We start from the raw sequence: 16,975 nt of genomic DNA, 5'->3' as shown, positions 1-16,975 counted from the left end.
ATTCGACCACATTAACTCACTTGGTACGATAGGGCAGTTTTTTCTTCATTTAATAAGACAGGTATGAATAGTTTAAATACTTTAGTTATTAAGCTTTGCTTGTAGAAATTAAATAATAATAATATCGTCGATCGCACTGTATAAATATGGACGAAAATTTCGTTTTAAGTTGTACTGATTATTGTGTCTGATTGGCCATCTTTTGTTATTAAATCTATTCATTAAACTGTAAAGAATACATAAATAGTAATGTATTTAAATCATAAATTATAAATTAAAAAAAAATTAATTAACATCTTCGAAAAAAAAATGGAAAATTTATGTTTACTAGGTATATCATATTATAAAAATCTATAACATTTTTGGATAAAAAACAAAGAGCAAAATAATATTATACATAAGAATATAGAAGAGGTTTAAACAATTATTAACATAAAGAGTTATTTAAAAAAACTAATATAAGAGACAATTTTACTTTTAGCTGATCTTAATCTATTAAATATGATTTTTTTTCAAATGATTAATGTTTTTAAGTAAGCCAATAAAAAAACTATGTAATTCTTATTCCATTTTAAAAAAGTTTTTAACCAACAACATTATCTAACTATCAGGTATATTTTTAAATCAGAGATTTTCAAGAAATCAAAATCAAATTATATAGTTAGTCCACCAACAGTTAGTCTCGCTTACCTCTGAACCGATTAAGTTCCTAATTTTAGGAAAGATTCATATTAGTTCCCTGATGTTTTTAGGCTAATTTATAATTAGATCTAAAGTCTTGTAAGGTTTTTTGATATTTTTCGGCACCCACCTAGATGGTAGGTGCGTATCAGCTATCAATAACATAAATAAGAAATTTTTGTTCATAGAATAAGATTTATTAAATGGGTGGTTAAATGGATTTGCTTTTCAGGGCAAATTCAATAATGTTTAAATAAAATTATAGTGTTAAAAAATCTAAAACTTTTAGTTTTTCACTAGAGGCTGGGGACGAAGGTAATAATTTTAAATAGTCAATAAAATCTCGATAAAATAATTGAAACTACTTTATGATAAACGCTAGCGGCTACAGCCCTAGAGGCCTCTAGTGGCACTTTAAATGTTTGTGTTTTTCTTTCAAATATCTATGTCTAATGTCTATGTTGCGTCGCAGTCACTAAAAATATTTTAAAATTTACGTTTTTTTTTGTGATTTCTCTTGGGGGGTTGGAGGTACCCTCCCCCAAAATAGTTATAATCCTTTCCGGGACCGATTGGGTTCTACTCTTCAGTGAATAAAGCCACTGAGGCAAAGTCACTAGTTTATAGTTGTGATGATTATGAATTAGAACCTAGTTAATCATTTTAAATACTGTTTTTTTTCAGTAAGATAATTTTAAAAAATTACTTACCAATAGAGAGATAATTTTTGATACAGAATACATTATCACAAATAAATTATATTAATGTTTACACACAAAAATAAACAAAATAATATTTATATTAATAATAGTTTCTTGAAAACAACAAAAAGAACTCTTTAAATATCACTAACTTTTGTCTTTAGCTAATTTTTGTTGTTAAAATGTTTTTTGTTTCTCCTCACTTTTATAAAAGTTACACATCAATTTTAGTCATCGATCTTGTATCTTTTGTAAGTGAAATTTTCAGTAGATTAATATGTGCTTATAAATAGTGAGCACTTTCAGAGCTACGATAATTTTTATAATCTCGCAATCTCTGACGAGTCTCTCTCATGCACAGAGCGGCTACTAGTAAACTAATACTCCCTAAAAAAATTCACAAGTAAACACACTCGCCGTCCTAAAGTCATGGTTGTCATGGCTTTTTTAGTTGCAATGCTATTAAAAAAATAATAGACTTAATGTATCTTTTATAAATGGATGTACAATATAAGTGGAAATTGTGACAGGGAAAAATTGGCGTTAATTTGGCTTGCTCAAATGGAACTCGTTTATTGGTCAGTTCGTTCATTCAGTAGGAGGGGAAGGGATTGGGTGGAGGGGGGAATCGATATTTAGCTCGCTGCAATTTCACTTTATTAGAAAAAATTAAAATATGGTTGTGATCTAAGTAATAATATATCTATTCTTTTATTCGCCTTTGAAACTTTAGTTTTTGTCTATTTTAATGCTTTCTCGTCATTTGTATGATCACAAGGACATCTAAAAGTGGCATCCTAAAACTTTATATGTCTCTCAACCAAACTTTATTAAATTTGACTTATCTTGTCTATACTATTTTTAATGATTCAAATAGATGGTTGTCTTTCTGTCTATCTGCCTGTTTGTAAATAATTTTTCATATAGTATCCATTTTTTTTATCAAATTTTCCCACTTATTTATAATGGTCATGGAGGGAGTGGGGGACTTAGAAATGTAAATTTTACTGGTAACAAAAGTTTTATTTACACAAATTCACTTACTTTAAAACGTTGCAAATCTTGATTGGTTCATAGACACCAAATTTTTGCTAATAATATTAATCTATAGTAGGGGAAATTTTGTTTAACAAAATTTTAGTTGTGCATAAAGGATTGCAGTTGACACGTCAACCGCGTTTTCTTCGCCACTCTGCCCCCTACTTCTTTACCAACAACAACACACACAAACACACAGTGCCACCTCCCTTCAACCAACAACAGGCTGTTGGTGCTGTTGTATTTGCTGTGTGTATGTATGTGTGTGTGTGTGTGTGTGTGTGTGTATGTGTATGTGTGTGTTTTGTGTGTGTTTTATATATATGTTGTACCATGTGGTTAAACTTGAAATAAAAGGATAAATAAAAAAATTTGCAATTTACATACGTTTCCGTGGATAATAAAGTAGTAAAGTTTTTTATTGTTGTTACTCTAAATCTATAAAACGGCGTAATACTGGTAATACTCAAAAATCTTAAAATTTAACAAATTTTTAAAAAGGCCTTAACCCAAAAATGAATATATATTTTCTATTTTCAAAAAGCACAAATTTTGCTAAGGCTAACCCGTGCTTAATTTAACCCATCCTTTACCCCACTAGTTGGACATATGGTGGACATAGGGGTGCGGTTGTTGGGGGGTAAACTTTTTCTTTTTTAAAAAGGGGTTAAATTATTTTGGGGCTGTTTGCCTGTTTTAGGAAAAGAGATGGGTTAGGTGCATACATATATTACACATAATAATATGTATGATGTCGCGGATTTTCAGCGAAGCTTTTCTATAGTTCAGGTCTGTACGGTCAATCCATTATACAAAGTAGAACGATGTCTGTCTGTCTGTTTGTTTGTAGCGAAGGATCTCGCTAACCGCTGAACCGATCGGGTTCTTCTTTACAGGGTAGCATCTCATAGGTCCCGGGAAGGTTTATAACTATTTTCTTGGGGGTTGGGAGACCCCCAACCCCCCCCCAAAAAAAAAAAAATTTTCTTTTTTAAACTAAAATTAAAATAGAGGGGTCGACTACCCCCCCCCCCCCAAAAAAAAAATCCTCCCCCAAAGAATTTTTTTAAAAAAGTTTTTCTCTTAAATCTAAAATACGAAAAATTGGTTTGATCAAACCTCTTGGGGCAAAGCCCCTAGAGGCTAGGGGCGAAGCCGTTAGTAAGGCTATAAAGCAGGAATGGAGGAGATATTACAGGTCAAATTGAATAAAAATCTTTCCTCCTCCCCCCCCCGCAAATTTTTAGAATATATCTTTAAAGGAACATTATATAAAATTACAATCAATTATTCTTAAACCTTCTCTGGACCATTATCATTGGAGATGTGCATCAGTTTACCATTCATTGTCTTATCCCTTAATATCCCTGAGTTTAAACAGAATGATTTGTATTTTCCAGTATGGCTTTAAACCCGATTAATATTAGGTGGATTAGAACCGGTTCTATGCCATACTGAAGTACAGACAATTTTCCATGAATGTTAAAATATAAAATATAAGATAAAACCCAGTTTTGTAGCCCCGAAGTGAAAAATATCTATAATATGATGCGATGATAATAATTCTCATTTTTAAAAAAATAACTGTTTACTTTCTTTTTTTTGCTTAGAATTAATTCAGTTTTTTATGGATTTTACGATTCTTGTTAGAATATAAAAAGTGGGGCCCTGCCTTTAATTTATATTCATGGATATGATTATTTATTCGGAAAAACAAACATATTCATCAAGTATAAGATGTTTGTTTTAATTAATATCTCGGAAACTGCAGTAACAAGAGATTCTTTATGCATGTTTTGGGCTATTTTATGGAATAAATCTCTAGATAAAAAAATTCTTAGAAAATTCTTTTTTAACGGATGTAAAATTTAAAGACTAAATAGGTTTATATTCTAGTATCAGTTCTTTTTAATACAAACTCTCTATCTTTCTATTTTAAAGAATTTTTATCTATTTTTATGTGCTTTGTTATTCCCTTAACCCAATGGGTTTGAGCACTTTTTATCATGATTAATTAATGTTTACATGTATATTAATGATTAGAAGAAATATTCATAAGAAATCAGAGAGAGCAAGAGAGAGAGAGAGAGAAAGAGAGAGAGAGAGAGAGAGAGGGAGAGAGAAAGAGAGAGAGAGAAAGAGAGCGAGAGAGAGAGAGAGAGAAAGAGAGAGAGAGAGAGAGAGAGAGAGAGAGAGAGAGAGAGAGAGAGAGAGGAAGAGAGAGAAAGAAAGAGATAAAGAGAGAGAGAGAGAGAGAGAGAGAGAGAGAGAGAGAGAAAGAGAGAGAGAAAGAGAGAAAGAGAGAGAGAGAGAGAGAGAGAGAGAGAGAGGGGGGGGGAAAGAGAGAGAGAAAGAGATTGAGGGGCAATGGACTAAAATTATAACCCTCCCCTTCCATATAATATTGACTCGTGATTGGTGTGTACAAAGTAACAGTTTTAAACTTTTCCACAAATAATTTTCATCTACAAAAAGAATATATTTGTAATCATATTTGGAGTACATTAATCTCATGTCAATTGGCTTACCCCTATAACCTAATGATATTTGTAATTGATTTCTAAAAGCGAAGCTTTTCTATAATTAGGGTCGGTCCGCACGTCCGTCTGGAACGGATAGCTTTTTCGTTAATTTAGACATGTTAGAATTGTCCTATCGATTTCGATGAATGTTCATCTTAATATAAACTATTATATTCAAATAGCTTTGACTCTAATGGTACTCCAAAAGCGATACACACTATTTCTTAGGGAAGAAGGAGTCATCCAGTCAGTTAGTGAGTAAGTAAGGGAAATAGAAACTTATAGAGATGCTTTGACGGAGTGACAGACTTTTTAAGACATTAAAAATTTTAAGCAAAGAAACGCTTTCATTTAGATTAGCTTAGCCTCTAAAAATTTGTAAGTTATAGATTATTCCTTTAAATTGCGAAGCTGTAAATAACTTGTAAAACAAGATTAATGATAATTTCTAATTTCACATTACTTAGTGTTCATTAAATTTCAGGGAGGTAGGGGACATTGAGCTCTTTATTACACTGGTCCCCAAAGTTTTATAACATTGTTTTCTAATTCGTTGATTCAACAAGTTTAGGACTTTTTATTGAATTTTTATTGGTTGGTCCATTAAGTTGAGTGTCCAAACGTTTCAACTACTGATTGTAATCTACAGAAGGGGTAATCTTGTGGATTATCATATTTGGGATGTACATCGATTTATCGGCTATTGTCTTATCCCTTTAGTACTTTGATTAAATTGAGCATCAGGACAGAAGAGGATTGTGGCAGATTAATTAAGATCCATGAAAATTACCTGTCGGGGAGGTCTCGGGTTCGAGTCTGGTCTATACCGCGTCATACTGACAAGGACGTCCATGCTTTTTATTTAGGGGGGTAAAATGGCGCGCGAAGCCTGCCGAATTATTTTTTACTTCCTCCACCTTCCAAGAAATTTTAAATGGATGGGCAAAATAAAAAGAATTTTCATAAATTTTGGGGGGCGGTAATCACCCCTTACCCCCCCCCCCCTGTCCATGGACGTACTGATGCAGAGAGTAGGGGAAATGCAATTCAATACAACATGCACAGTCAGAAATTCCAGACAAAGGTCATGTAAGCAAAGGGTTGACTGTCTGTTGGATGTCACTTAGCATTTTATCCCCCGTCCCTCTTTTAAATTCCTAATAAATTTTTATTAATTGGTTAAAACTAGCTGTGTCCAAACTTTTACACTGATAATTTTCATCTACAGGGAAAATAATTTTGTGTGCATTTAAATTTATTTTTCATTGCTATATCCCTTAAGATACCTGGATTAGATAGTGTTCTGGTTTGAACATTTTCAATCAAATAAATAACAATTGTGTAATGGCTACCTATCTCTCATTTTTATACTCAAATTAATTATAGTTAAGTATTAAAATTCTTTAAAGGAAGCCTGTAAGAAATACACCACTTTAACTGCTAAAACACTGCCACAAGTAAACCAAATACCCAAAATTTGAAGCCTTTAGCTTTCAAAAGAAGGTGTATCAACTTTTTTTTTTATAGCTAGCCGGTTCTTTTAGTAAGTAGTAGATGTAAAATTTTTCATAGAATTCAGATATGCAATCGGTTTTTTTGTAGACCTCTTATTTTTTAAGTAATTTAAGTTTTTTTTTAAAAAAAGTCGATTTTAAGGTACTAAAACGCAACAAAAAAAAGGAAGAAAATGTCCATTATGTACAAAAATAGTAAGATCTTTAATTTGACACCTTACTTTTTGAATTTTGTCAGGTAATTATTGAAAACATTGATTTTTTTAAACCCACGAGAATAAAAACTTTGAACTTAATTTTATCATTTCACAGGTAAAAAAATATGGGTTCATATATACCTTTAGAATCAGAAAAATATTATGAATCCATTGTAAGCAAAATTGAAAAAAAGTAAAAAAATAAAAAATAAACAAATGGCCAATTATATTTTTTGTTCAGGCAACACTTTTGTCTTCCCTTTTTTACCCCCTCTTTACCCCCTCCCCATTTTTATACTCAATTCAAGAATTAAGACGTTGCCTGTATAATATAATATGATATTTTCATAGAATTCCTTTTATTGTAGTTTATATACTATATTGTAAACTTTTTTTTTCAATTTTGCTTACAATGGATTCGTAATATTTTTCTGATTCTAAAGGTATATATATATGAACCCATATTTTTTTACCTGTGAAATGATAAAATTAAGTTCAAAGTTTTTATTCTCGTGGGTTTAAAAAAATCGATTTTTTCAATAATTACCTGACAGAATTGAAAAAGTAAGTGAGAAAATCATTTAAAGTAGCCTGACTCACCATCTTTAGCGTGAAGTGTAACCATTCCTCTAGGTGGACAACGTCATTATAGGACTCTCTAAAATGCACAGTATTGAGTTAACATCGGTATAAATAAAACCCCAGAATGTATTAGACACTCTGTAAAATGAGGGCTATGATAAAACATATAAAAGACAACATGAAATAAATAAGACATGATAAAATTGCACATAAAAATATATTTGATCTATGAGCTTTCTACTAGACAAGATTGAAGAGTCCTCCTTCATAGGGTCTTCGGTGGCCTCTTCTAATCTCCAGGGTTGTATATGATCTATGACTGTTCTTAGGTAGGTATTTGATAGCTGCAGCATACCTAGATTAAAACCATAATAATAACTTTGATCTATGATCCGCACAGTAAGGTGTCAAATTAAAGATCTTACTATATTTGTTCATAATGGCCATTTTCTTTCTTTTTTTTGTTGCATTTTAGTACCTTAAAATCGACTTAATTTAAAAAAAAAAAAACGTAAATTACTTAAAAAATAAGAGGTCTACAAAAAAAAACGATTGCATATCTGAATTCTATGAAAAATTTTACATCTACTACTTACTAAAAGAACAGGCTAGCTGTAAAAAAAAAGTTGATACACCTTCTTTACATCTACCTAAAATAGCATTTTAAAATACATATAATTTTTTGTAATTGAAGTTGAAGACTTTAAATTTAGGGTATTGGGTCTACTAGAAGCAGTCTTTCAGCAGTTAGAGCGGTGTATTTCTTGCAGGATTCCTTTAAGAGTGAAGACATATGAGTTCGGTGAAATTGGAAATGTAAAGATAAATCTAACTGAAGGTAACTAACATGCTTTTTGGTTTAAGTTTTAGGGGTGTTGGACCTTAGTTACCTTAGTGAAAATCGATTAATTTGATTGGAAAAAGTTTATTTTCAATTACTTTGGTTAATGATTATTGTTCTCAGAAAATTAACTCATTAAGCATTTAGAATTCGTGTTCATTAACTTCCACCAAACTTTTCAAAATCCAAATGAATAAATGCGCAAATGTTACATATAAAATTAACATCGAGGGATATAATGATAAATCATGTATAGGACAATTGACCATAAATTATCACATTCCCTAATTTTTATCAATATAATTCTTTTTCCTTTGGTATTTTAAGAAGACGAAAGGGTTGTAGATTTTTTCCAGTGCCATTGTCTCTACAGATATAGATATATTAGATCTAGATGATCAATATAAGCTCATAATCCGTCAAACTTTTAACTTTCAAAAAAAAGTGTTTTTGAGGAGGTTTTATAACACCTTTAGAATGAATAAGAGATTTAGAAATTTCCAAGGATCTTATGAGAGGAGACAATGGTCGATTAATTTATGCAACAAATTATGATAAACAAAATTACCCCTAATTTTATGTTGAAAAGTGTTAAAAATTGATATTATATACATGCCAATAAAGAATAAATCTTAACCTTTAAAGTTTTTAGGATAGCAAATCGAAGATCGAATTAATTTACGGCCAGAACAGTTGTCCCCTCCCTTCCTGATAATTTCTAAAATCAGATGTTGCATGTTGTTTTATCTGTTGTGTTGTATAGCTACTCTACAATTCCTCATGTTCAGCAGGTAGGTAACCATTCTGTCTGTTTGTATGTTCATCGGTCTGTTATCTGTTGTAATTTAGATTCTCTAAAACTTAATATAATATAGTACAGTTGAATTGTCTGTCTGTATGTATGTTTCTTTATTATTAATCTGTTGTGGTAAAGCTACTCTACAACTTACTCTTTTGTAGTAGTAATACAGTATAGTTTGTTTGTCCTGTCTGTAAGTGTACATTAAGGTCTGTCTTTCATGAAGGTAGGATGTAAATAATCATGTAAAATAAGCAGCAAAATACTTTTTTTTACAAAGATTGTTTGTGGGGGAACACGCTAAAGTTAGAGGAAAATTTAACATTAGTCCTTGATAGGTTTGAGACTATTTTTCACCTTCCTTAAAAAAATTAATTAACATTTAAGCGGTTGGAATGCAACTGGATTTTTAAATTATCCCTGACCTTAGCCTTACGACTGATCGATGGAACCGACAGATAAAGTATAGAATGAATAAAAAAAAAATCTAAATAGTAAGAACTCCACACTGAAACATATACCTCATTCATTCAAATACTAGAGCTAATCAATTTAGAATCACCACACATTCACAGACATTCGGACTATCCCAATGAAATTTCGTTTTTGAAAAAATTTATAATAATTCTACAATATTTTAGACATAAATAAAAAAAGGCCTCTAAAGTATCCCCACAACATTTTTTACTATCATTAAATGTGGGATAATACCTCCCCCCCCCCCCCCCTGATAACAAAGTCCGTATATGGTAAAAGCGGAGCCACTAGAATCTTGCTAGATAGCATTACATATTTACAACAGCAGGAAGGGAAGAGTAATTGAAATGTAAATTACACTGGTACACAAAGTTGATAGCCACAGTATCTTATTCGTTGGTACTTTAATCAAACTTTTATTGGTTGTTTATAAATCTAGAAGTGTACAAACTTTCAAGCCAATAATTTTATATCAATTTATCATCCATTATTTTATCCATTGAGATGACAAATCCTAAAAAATGTTCAGGCTAGCTTAAAGGGACTGTGAACGTAAATTTTTCTCATCTTAATATCAAATCTTAACATTATCTTATTCATAAAGTCTCACAGATAGAAAAAACGCGCTTTTGTTTGCTTAAAAAACGGCTTTTTCCGACGATTTTTATAAGGTACAGGGAAAGGAAGGAATTTTCCGTACTATATAAAATGTGCATTAAATTGCTTTTTTCTCCCATTATAGCTAAAATAAAACTTTTTCACATAGTTCTTGATTTTACCTAACGGTTAAGCTGACTTTTAACATAATCCTTGCTTTAAACCAATGTATAGTTACTTAGAAATTGATAAAATAAGCAATATTTTTTATTGAAAACCAAAATACAATAACAAAGCTAGAAACAGGTTTTTTATTACTATCCAATTAACTTTATATGGCCCATCTCTCGCCCACCTTTAATTACAAATTTGTAAATAATAAAGATGCAATATTTCTTTATAAACAGTCTGATAAAAGTGTAAACTAATTCTCAAAAGTGGGTTATTTATTGTCAAACACAATAAAATAGGATATTATTATTTCAAATAACCTATGAGATTCAACCCTTTGTAGACAGTGAGGTATTTTTTTGTCAATTATACGAATTTAAAATAGGTCTTTATTATCTAATTACTACGTTATAAAAAAAACTAATTGGCAATTTTATATCATAAAATAAATCGTTAACAGTAAGTAAATTGTTTAAACTATATATGACAAGTTAAATATCCCTACAAACATTATAAGAAACAGAAACGTTCAGATTTTCCCTGTTTTTTCCTTTTTCCCTCCCAAAATACCATAAAATTAAGGCATTATTCCTGGATATTTTTGTTAATAGGACGTTTTTGGTTGAACAGTGTAGTGAAATGAGCTTAGAAAATGTTAAGATTTGATAATCAGATGAGAAATTTTTACATTCACACTCCCTTTAAAAAATAATGTTTCATCAGCCTTACATAGACCTTTATAGGTCAGCTGAATCCAGTTTCAGATTGTGTACATAGCACTTTCATCCTATCTCAATATTTACTACTTGCTAGAAAAGCTTCAAACTTCAAAAAAAAATATCAATATTTGAAAAATTAAAATTTTGAATGTATAATGTATAAATCGTTTATACATTATATCGCTTTTCCCTTTAACCGGAGAAACAGAAAATACAAATAGCGTATAGCCATCAAAGGTACGTCTATGTAAACTTGTGAAGCTTACCTTAAACAGAGAACCCAATCAGTTTCAACTTTAGTGATTAGCAAGATCTTAAGTTTCAGACAAGATTAAAGCTTACTACCAGTGGCGTGCGAAGCACTTTGTCTAGGGGGGGGCATTTTGAAGATTTTGTAAAATTTTGCCCCCCCCTAAATCAAAGTGCCCCGGGGGGGCACTTTGCTTTAGGGGGGGGGGCATTTTGATTATATATACTAATTTTAAATAAGGGCGTTTTAAGGGGTGGGATTATTTGATTATGGGCCTCCTAGTCCTTATCCCTTCTTCCCCATCCCTTCCCCCATCCCTATTTCCCATTTATATCCACCACCTCTTCCCCCCCCCCATCTCTTCTCCCCCATCCCTTCTCCCCACCCTGCAATGACCGAAGGGAAGGGAGCTAGAAAGCATCTTCGAAAAAATAGTACAGAAGATAAATTAACCTTCCCCCCCCCCCCCCTCCACCACAAAACATTTTTAATGGGTGGAAGGGGATGTTATAAAATCTCAGCAGGAAGGATGAATAACCCCATTAAAAGAAATTGGGGGGGGGGGGGAGATAAAAACACTCATTTTGGAAATAATTTACCAAAAATTAACCTAATATGAAAAAATGATATTAAATATTTCTTTATTGTTTGACAACAAGGATGACAACATCTTTCAGTAGCACAGCACAAAAAATCATTAATAAGAATACAGACAAGTAGATTTAAAGAGCATCTGTTGAAATAAATATATATTTTAGGTAGAAAAAGTCACAAATCCTTTTTCCTGTATGTTGTGTGATGACAGTCAAAGTAAATTACATACTGGATGCTCAAAACACCGAGAAATTTTATTTTTTTTAATATTATAATCCACAAAAAAATTTATCATACCATAAAAACCAAAGATATAATGAACTGTGTAAAAAATTTAAAAAAATTACTTGTCCTTTCATTGTGATAAAAAGCAGAAACCATTTGGAAGGGCGCGAAGCAAAAATTTTTTTCTTCAAATATGCAGGGAGGGAGGGGTTTTTGGGCTATTTATTACACTAGTCCCAAATATTTCATATAAAATTTTCTTATTCGTTGGCTCAACAACTTTGGGAACTTTAATGGAATTTTGATTGGTTGGTTAATTAAGTCGAGTTTCCATACATTTCATCCACTAATTGTAATCTATATAAGGGGTAATTTTGTGTATCATCATTGGGGATGTACAAAATTTCTTTGGTAGAAAGTTTATATTACACAAAATAAAATACTTCCTATAACCTGATTTGTTATGTTCAGTGAAAAAAGATTATAACCTAATTTCTACACTAATTTAAAAATTTGGTAAGGTTAAATGAATAGTAACTGTCTGTTTGGCGCGAAGCGCAAAAATTTTTTTTTTTGAGTATTTCTTGATCTTTTTTTTGGAAACTGGGATAGTTTTGCTTTTTGTAGGGTAGGGGGCAAAAAGGGGTATTGTTGTTGACCAGGGGGGGGCAAAATGGGGCATTTTTTAACATTTAGGGGGGGGCAGGGGGGGCGGTTGCTAGGGGGGGCAGGGGGGGGCGTTTTGGTCGCTAGGGGGGGGCGATTGCCCCAAATGCCCCCTTCGGTTCGCACGCCACTGCTTACTACTATATATAATAGGATTAAGGTTAGGTTTTCTAAACACCTTGGCTAGCATAAAAAATTTTAGTGTCAATCTAAAAACCGTCTATTATCAAAATGCCCTATTCACACATTGTTGACGATGTCTCCCAGTTAGAATAAAATATATTCTTATTATATTCGGTAATAAGGGTTTTAAAAATGAAAATAATAAACTTTTTCTTTATAATTTGGGCATGTTTGCATCGTTCAATTTCTTTAAAACATTGTATGAAACTTCGAGGACAAAAAACCTATTTGTAGACATGGTGTCGAAATTTTGAATGTTGGCATCCTTGTTCTTAGAAGATTTTGCTAAATTGGATTCAAAACTCAACCCACAGTTAATGTAAATAGACAAAACAAAGAAGTTAAAAGTGACAGAAAACCCGCTAGGATTTGATTACAAATATTTCTGGAGATAAATGTGCGACATCCCAAGACTCCATGTCCATTATCTAGACAAATAACAAGGTTGACAACAAAATAATTGTAATCACTGCAATTTTATCAAGACAAATAAGCTTTTTTCTCGTATTCATTCGAATCCGGTAGATAAGAACTGGTTCTCATCCATATGAAAAAAACTAGGTCTAGCATTGTATTATATTCAGCTTTCTACGAATATAAAAATGTACAATCATCTTATAATTGTACATTCTATATCCGCGGAAAGCTGTTTATAATAAGATGCGAGAAATAATTATTACACCTCCTGAAAAAATATTCTAATTTCATTACAAATTCTTACCAACTCAAAAAATTTTAAGCTAAAAACGATTTTTTCATCTATATTAGAAAAAAGAAATTTGCTCTTGTCAATATGCTCAAAAATACTCATCTTATTAAACTGTTTTTAACCTATTTTTGAATGGGGGGTCAAAAATTAATTTTTAATGTTGCTCTGGTCATTTTGACTAGAGCAAAAGGTCTTTTTTACTCGGAGTAATATTGTGGTTTTAGAAAAATTTATATAATTCACTTTATATTGATACAATAAAAAAAAACATTACTCTGTTCAATGGAAATATTTTATTTTTCTAAAACAATTAATTTCATTTAAAAATCTAACATATGCAATAAAACATATAATTCTGAAGTCTGAACCAATAAGAAGTCTTCTTTCATTTCATTTCTTTACATTTTAAAAAAGAGTGTTTTCACAAAGTGACTTATTTCCAATGTAGTTAAATAATTTTTATTTAATTAAAATGAAAAGAATGAAAACCATACACATAAAAGATACATACTTTAAAAAATATTAAAAAAATATGTTTGAATAATCTTATATTATATCATATTTGTATATGTGACAAAAATAAATTTGTTGTATTGCATTAACATTTGTCATACACAATTTTAACACTTTACAGCCGAGTTTTATGTGTTTTAAATAAGTGATAGAAAAAAACATGATAATGTTAAATCATATATATATTGTAAAGAATTAACTTTTTAATGAATTAATTTAGATGAAATCAAAAGGCCTAATTTTACTCTATACCAGAATACAATATTTATGAAGCAAAACACTCTAAAAACTATGAATTTTAACCAAATAAAAAAAGACCTTTTGCTCTGATCAAAAAGGACCACTGCAACAGTAAAAATTTATTTTTAAATCCCCCCAAAAAAATTTATTGGGGACTTAATTCAAATTTAGGCTCTGCAGTTTGATTCTACTAGTGTCATAGTATATTTTTTATATATGTTTTAAAAATAGGTTAAAAACAGTTTAATGTATAACATTTTACTCTCGTTCTGATCTTAAATGAATGCTTTACATTGCAACGCTACTTAAGCATATAATTTCACGTTTTGCTTCGAAACCGATTGATATCCCCTGGATTAGAACCGGTTCTCAGCCATGCTTAAAAGTCATGTATAGCATCGTATTAAAGACAATTTTCCGCAAATATTGAAATAAAAATCATAAAATTAAAACTAGTTTAGTTATTCCGTGCTTTTGACCCATCGTGGCTAACAAAGTTGGTTTTATTTTTCATTTAAATATCCTCATGAAGCTGTCTATAATACGTTGCGATAAATAATAAAGCTTAAAAATCGTATCTTCTATAAAAAAAAATGTGTAGAATCCCTATTGTAATATTTCTGTGTTGAAGGCAATGACACACAAATTACTACAGGCGGTGGTCGGCATTTTAAATACAGAGAGCTTAAAACAACCATGCTTATGCAAAATGGATATAGAATATACGTGGATATATTGATGTTAATTTAGGTTGCTGAAATGGACTCATTTATTGGATGGGGTAAATGGGGTGGATTTAGCCAGTTGCGAGTATCACTGTATTAGAATACATGGAAATCTGGTGCAGCATCCAAGTAATAATATATCGATTATATGCATTTAGGTTCAGAAACAAGAACGATAACGTCCATTTACAGTGGCGCAGATTGTTTAAATTGTTAGAAATTACGTTATTGTCAAACGTAATGTTTTATATTTTAAAAGTATCCTTATTAAACGTACATATCTTTATTGTGAAATGTTCCTGGTATCAAATATCTCCAGAAATCTATTAAATTTAAAGGCTGTTAGCGGCCAAACGACTGAGCCTACTTATTATGACCTAACAAGGCATTTTATGAATTGTAGACATACAGAATGATAAACAGACGACAAAAGCCCAAGGGCTACATGTAGAGTAGCTGCGTCAAAATTAAAACAAAACATATTTACTTATAATGATTTTAGGTATTATAGTAATTATTAGTTGTAAACATATTTTAGGGTAGCTGTATTTAGAAGGCAGAGTTATACTAGATTTACATGGAAATTACATAGAGTGATAAAATGGAAGATTTGGAGTTTTAATTTCGCTGTGTCTAGAGAGAAAGATTTATTCATAAAGACTTTTTGAAACAAAAACATGTATAAATTAAATTTTTTGGTATATTGTGTACTCTGTAGTTAAACTATAAAAATACTAAGCAGTTGATCTTCATTATTGTTGTCTGAACTATTGGCTCGCTAAGGATTTGGATAGGGAATGGGGGGGGGGGAGGGGTGCGTGAAGTGCACCTGAAAATTTTCACACACCCCAAATTTAAGGGCAGTGTAAGCTTTAGGGTGGTATAATAGCGCAAAAATAGGGTTGTTATTTTAGAGTTAAGGTTTAAAATGCGCGAAGTACGCAATTTTTGTTCCAAGGTGGACAAAAAAAACTTGGATATTTATTCCCTCTCTGTATGTGTTTTTGGTGTGAGAAGTGTGTTCCAGGGAAAAATTACTAAAGCACGAATTTATTTAAGAACCATGGACAATTATGCTAACAAAAAAGTAGCATTGCCATACAGGTAACAATCCTTATATAAAAGTAACGAGATCTATGTATGTGTGTGTACCAACGGATGTCGATAACCACTGAACCGATATGCTTCTCCTTTAAAATGTAGCTTCTCATAGTTCCTGCGAAGGTATGAAACTATTTGGGTGTCTGAATATTTGTATTTAGAGACAGGTATTGAAATGAAACGGGACTAACGAAACAGATATTAATTTTAGGATTTTTATTTTAATATTCGTGAAGAATTGTCTGTAATACGATGCTATACAGAATTTTTCAGTATGGCTGAGAACTGTTTCTAATCCAGCGGATATTAATCGGTATCGAAGCCATTCTGAAAATATAAATACCAAAAATGATTCTATGTTTAAGAAGTACTATCCAATGCCTAGCACCTATAGGAATGTGGCATTTAACTAAACACACATTTTTACATTAGGAACCTAGAGATAAAATACAATGTTCAAAAGAACGATTTCCTAGATTTCTACAAAACATAAAAGCGTCCTCATTTGATTTTCTTAAAACAAAATAAAAAATAACAGGCAAAATTGTAAAAACTATATTTGACCACTTATCTTCTAGATGGTAAGAAAGAATTACTTTCTGAGGGGTGGTAATTTTTTTTGTGTGCTTCGCACTCACTAGGGATTTTAAGAGAAAGAAAAGGAACGATAGATTTATTTAATCATCCCCAATTACTCCTTGAAAAATTGAAAAGTTTGGAACTATCCAAGTAAAATTCATTAAAAGTATCCAATCTTTAGCCAACAAATAAGATAACGTGGTTATACAATTTTATATCCTAGTGTAATTTACAGTTCAATGTCCCCTCCTTTCCTGGCAGTTGCCAAACTCCCAAAACAAGGCTCTAAATGCAAAAATGTTCGGTTTCACTTTAATCCGCTCTGAATATAGTTACGAGAATCTACCAAAG

General features: G+C 31.2%; 1 protein-coding gene across 2 annotated transcripts in view; it reads right to left on the bottom strand.

The window, feature by feature from the left end:
* The window catches only part of LOC145328445 (protein spaetzle 3-like), a 96,846-nt gene extending 95,079 nt beyond the window's left edge, over positions 1 to 1,767 (bottom strand). The window contains exon 1 of one of the 2 annotated variants that reach the window (XM_080172137.1): positions 1,392 to 1,767. In XM_080172137.1, the coding sequence (XP_080028263.1) occupies positions 1,392 to 1,424 (33 nt within the window). In that variant the 5' untranslated portion in view covers positions 1,425 to 1,767. The remainder of the gene's footprint in view (positions 1 to 1,391) is intronic. The other variant, XM_080172138.1, reaches the window with a different exon arrangement.
* Positions 1,768 to 16,975: the final 15,208 nt, after the last annotated feature.

The sequence above is a fragment of the Acartia tonsa genome, chromosome 9 (genome assembly GCF_053477335.1).
Source record: "Acartia tonsa isolate MP-2025a chromosome 9, ASM5347733v1, whole genome shotgun sequence".
NCBI lineage: Eukaryota > Metazoa > Arthropoda > Copepoda > Calanoida > Acartiidae > Acartia > Acartia tonsa.
Note: the sequence above shows the minus strand (reverse complement) of the source record. Positions and strands in the feature narration are given on the sequence as shown.